The following is a 4,966-nucleotide window of genomic DNA, read 5'->3' as shown; positions in this document are numbered from 1 at the left end:
TCTCAGCACACTCAATTGTGACTGCGTGTATGCTTGTGTCTCACTGTATCTGTCTCCGTTTGATGTGAGTATGTGTGTGGTGGGTGGGTGCGTGGGACAAAACATGTTTGCTGTGTGTGATAATGTGCACACGTGTGTACATATGTATGGCATACTCTGCTCTTCTGGGACAGCAGCGCTCTGGGCTCACCTGTCTCATTTTTAAAAGTGAGACTTCCCTGTGGTCCAGTGGCTGAGACTCCACACTCCCAATGCAAGGGTCCATCCCTGGTTGGGGAACTCTGCCACATGCTGCAACTACAGATCCCACGGGCTACAGTTAAGACTTGGTGCAGTCATTAATAAGTGTAAGAAATGCTGTAGAGTCAAAGCGATGGTTTTTCCAGTAATGTATGGACGTGGGAGTTGGACCATAAAGAAGGCTGAGCGCCAAAGAATCGATGCTTTTGAACTGTGGTGCTGGAGACTTGAGAGTCCCTTGGACTGCAAGGAGATCCAACCAGTCAATCCTAAAGGAAATCAATCCTGAGTATTCATTGGAAGGACTGATGCTGAAGCTCCAATACTTTGGCCACCTAATGCGAAGAGCCGACCGTGATGCTGGGAAAGCTTGAAGGCAGAAGGGGAACAACAGAGAACAAGATGGTTGGATGGCATCACCAAGACAATGGACGTGAGTGAGCAAGTTCCGGGAGATGGTAAAGGACAGGGAAGCCTGGCATGCTCCAGTCCATGGGGTGGTAAAGAGTCAGACACGACTGAGCAATTGAACAACAACAAGAGAAATGCCAAATTCTGTAGGAAAACAGTTCTGACAGCAGGGTTCTGAGATAAAGTGACCTTTCTAGGTTAGTCAAGGAAGCACCCAGCCCACAGGTGTAAGCTTTTGAAAGCCTTGTCAGCCCCACCACCTCCTATTCTTGAAACTTAGACAGTTTCAGCGTGCCTTCCAGAGCCTCTGGAACAAGCCCACTGGGCCCTGGGAAGGACAAGGTGGAGGGTATGGTGATGGCCTTGCCTGAGCAGTGCGTCACTTGGACACAGCCTGGACATAGCTCTGCTCCCCTCCCAAGGGGCTGAGCTTTCTGGCTCTTGCTCAAGGCAACCCATCTGATGCTGAGGGGGAGAATTCCCAGAAGCTCAGAGCCAGTGCTGGGGGTGGAGCATGTTCAGCCAGGCTTCAAAGGCTGAGTAGGAGCTGGCTGGTGGTGGGGAGCCAGTGTAAGCAGGGTTCTGTGGCTTGAGAAGCAAGTTGTCTAAAACAAGGATGCTTTATTGTTGCTCCAAAAGCTAGTGATGTGGAAGCATTTAAAGAGAGATTGTTATTGTTCAGTTGCTAAGTCGTGTCCACCTCTTTGCGACCCCATGGATTGGAGCATGCCAGGCTTCCCAGTCCTTCACTATCTCCTGGAGTTTGTGCAAACTCATGTCCATTGACTTGGTGATGCCATCCAACCATCTCGTCCTCTGTTGCCCCCTTCTGCTGCCCTCAATCTTTCCTAGCATCACAGTCTTTTCCAATGAGTCAGCTCTTTGCACCAGGTGGCCAAAGTATTGGAGCTTCAGCTTCAGCATGGGGTTAGTTAAATACATGAGGAAGGGTCGCTTCTACCCCGCTGGCCCCCTCAGATATCCAAGCACCCAGGGTGGGCGGATAGGGAGATGCACGCGGCAGACCGTTTGCTAAAGGACCAGATGGTGAGCATTTCAGGCTTTCCAGGCCACAGAGTATCCCTCTGCTCTTGCAGGGCGAAGCTGGCTTCAGACCGTCCGTGAACACACAGGATGGCCATGCTCCAGTAAAACTCTAGTGGCAACTCGGTGGCTTCTAGACTTAGCCTCAGGGGTTGAAGTGCCCCATCCCCCTGCTGTTGGCCTCAGCTTATCGAGGTAGAATGTCCCTTCAGGCTGCCAGAACAGAAACACCATAGACTGGGGACTGGGGGTGGGCGGGGGTGGGGGGAGCAGGAGGGTTATAAACACCAAATACTGAGTTCTCACAGCTCTGGAGGCTGACTCCAAGATCAATCAAGGTGCCAGCAGATTTGGTATCTGGTTCACACATGGCAGAGGGGTGAGGGAGTGCTCTAGGGTCCCAGTTACAAATGCAGTGGGGCTCCACCCTCGTGACCTAAGCACCTCCCAAGACCCACCTCCTAGTGCCACCACATTGGGGGTCAGGATTTCAACAAAAGTTTTGGGGTAACACTGTTGATGGCATGAAAGACGGCAATACAATGTAAAGAAAAGCAGTTACTAAAAAACTGCACACAGGAACATTTATTGAGTACCTCCTTGAACCTCTTTGAACATTTATTGAGTACCTACTGTGTGCTGGGCACAGTGCTAGGCCCAGGAACTCGGCTGTCAGGTGGGGCAGAGAGTCCCCATGCCTGTGATCTGAGGAGCCAGATGTAGGAAGGGCCCTAAGGGTGGGAAGCAGCTTGTAAAAACTAATACAAACAGATTTGTGTGGGAAAAAAAGCTGGAGGGATAAACAGGAAAGTGTTAACAGTGTTTCTGCCTGGGTGCTAGAATTTCCATTTTTTTTTAATTGCTTATCTTCATTTTTTAACTTTTCAACAAGGAACATGTGTTATTATTTCCTGTACAGCAGTAACAACAGAATATCTGAAGGTGGGGATCTCACTTCCTGCGTCTGGCAGCTTGAGCTCTCGCCCCCCCGCCCCCCCCCCACCTTCCGGGCCCTCCCCTGTCCTGAGGCCTTTGTGGGCTGCTGGGTGAGGAAGGGCAGGTGGATCCTGCAGCCCAGTGGCCTCTCTTGGGCTCTGGAGAATCTTTCCGTTAGTGCTGCATGGAGCTGCCCTGCCGGCCTCCTCTCCAGGTCAGCTCTGGAGCTGAGCCCAGGGCCACCCTGCAAGGCAGGGAGGGGCCTGTTGCTGTGAGGCTGGGCAGAGACCCCAGTTGTTTATTGCTAAGTCATTTTCGACTCTTTTGTAACCCCATGGACTGTAGCCCACCAGACTCTTCTGTCCATGGGATTTTCCAGGCAAGAATACTGGAGTGGGTTGCCATTTCCTTCTCCAGAGGGTCTTCCCAACTCAGGGATTGAACCCATGTCTCCTGCTTGGCAGGTGGATTCTTTACCATTGAGCCACCAGGGAAGCAGAGACCCCAGGTCCATTAAAATCTCTGGACCTCAGAGACTTGAATCCCCAAACTCTGAATTCTCTTTTCCCTCTCCCCCGGGGATGGCAATACGAAGTTACTGTGGTGCTGTGTGTGATGATTAAGAGTTGAACTGTGGCGGGGTGTAAGCTCTATTCTCCTATTGGTGGGCTGGGCGGCCCCTCCTCGTCTGTGAAATGGGGCTGCAGTGGGTTAGTAGCTACCACATCACAGTTAGCATGAACACATGCATTGGAAAGGGCTGTCCTCAGGGCTGGCAGGGGAGAGGTCCCAGGGAAGTTCCCAAAGCTGACTCTGAGCCTCTGGGCATGCCAATGTGGGGCTGGGTGCCCATCTGAGCCTCCACTCTCCTGGGGTTTTGTATTAATCCCATAAAACTCAGAGAGGCCAGAAGCCTTGGCCAGGGTGCAAGTGGAACTTGGGCCCCTGCAAGCCAGTGAGTCCCCATGAGCCCAAGAGCACAGCTGATGGGCTACAAACACAGATTCTGAGAAGCCAGGCCAAGAAAGATGCAGGAGCTGGAAGGCCCAGAGTGGCTCCAGGCTGGTAACTGTCTACAGAGAGAAGCCAGCCCTCCCAACGGCTGGTTTCTGAAGCTGTTGGGACCTGGGCCAGCTTCTAGGATGGGGGACATGGAGGCTTGAGGCAGCAGAAGGAGGCACCAGATTGGCCTGCAAAGAATTCCCCTTCTTGCAAATTGGGCACAAGGTCTTTGCCTTGCAGGCACCCTTGGGGTATGAACCTGTATCCCACCGCTAAGGATGCTGTCCTCGGCATCGCACCTGTGGAGAACCCTCCTCTGAGCCTGGGGTGCAACCTTCCACTTTCCACCTCCGCCTGGGCAGCATCTTTGTCCTGTTGTTGGTGGGGCTTGCAACCCCAGGAACTTCTGGAGTCCTGGTGACCAAGGCTCAGCCCGAGCTCACAAGAGCCCAGTGTGCCCGAGACCTGGTTTCTGTTCCCCTGGCCCTTGGATCCCCTTTCACCTTAAACCCCCTTCCTGTCTCCCACCATGGCTTTTGGCCAGGTCTGTGCCCTATTTTTAGGCAGAAACTGGCAAAGAGAATGGACTGGGAGGTGGCTTCTGCCTCCACCAAACACCTCCTCTTCCACACAGCTTCGCTGCAAGCACAGGGTGGCCCAAGGTGAGGGTGAAGCTCAGGACGAGAGGGGCCCCTCCCAAGGAGCCCAGGCCTGTTCTGATTTGAGTGCAGCAGACACATGTGGAAGGACCCCAGACCCTGACCCTCAGTGTAGACACCCCCAGGACAGCAGGGGTTGTACTGGCTCCTGGACAACAGGCTCTGGGAAGGCAGACCCTGTTCTTCCTGCGTCCAGTCCCAGCCCCAAGGCACCTGGCACACGGGAGGCGCCCAGCGCACAGGGGGTGCCCACCACATGCTTGCTGACTGAATGATGCCTCACTAAATGCAGCAAGGCCTGGGGTTGGGGTCTCAGGGATGGGGAGAGGTGTGGATTTGGTGCTAAACTGGGCCTCTACTGGGCCCTGGCTTTCCAGGGGGGCAGCCTGCAGGGACCTGGGGCCCATGCCTAGGCCAGCAGAGAGCCTCCTGACCTGAGCAGGTTTCCACATGCAGGGGGCCCCGTGGGGCTCTGGTCATGCTGGGAGGGCCCACCCAGTTTGGACCCCAAACCTCTCCCACTGGGGATTTGAACCCGTGGAAACCCGGACATCTCGAAGGGGGATGGGGACGGAGGGGGATGGGGACGAAGGGCGGGCTAAGGCCACCGCTCAGCGCCCACTCCTCCCCACCAGGCTCCAGGGCCCCCTCTCGGCCCGGCCCCGCCTAAGCCC

At 54.5% G+C, this 4,966-nt stretch overlaps 1 protein-coding gene across 1 annotated transcript in view; it reads left to right on the top strand.

Annotated features, from left to right (window-relative positions):
* The first annotated feature begins 3,886 nt into the window (after positions 1 to 3,886).
* Positions 3,887 to 4,966, top strand: part of LOC104991491 (copine-7-like) — a 13,900-nt gene continuing 12,820 nt past the window's right edge. The window contains exons 1-2 of the mRNA XM_010843989.1: positions 3,887 to 3,960; positions 4,197 to 4,295. Coding sequence (XP_010842291.1) covers positions 3,887 to 3,960; positions 4,197 to 4,295 — 173 coding nt within the window. The remainder of the gene's footprint in view (positions 3,961 to 4,196; positions 4,296 to 4,966) is intronic.

The sequence above is a fragment of the Bison bison genome, unplaced genomic scaffold, assembly GCF_000754665.1.
Source record: "Bison bison bison isolate TAMUID 2011002044 unplaced genomic scaffold, Bison_UMD1.0 scf7180017864192, whole genome shotgun sequence".
NCBI classification, from domain to species: Eukaryota; Metazoa; Chordata; class Mammalia; order Artiodactyla; family Bovidae; genus Bison; species Bison bison.
This window is presented reverse-complemented; position numbering and strand designations above follow the sequence as displayed.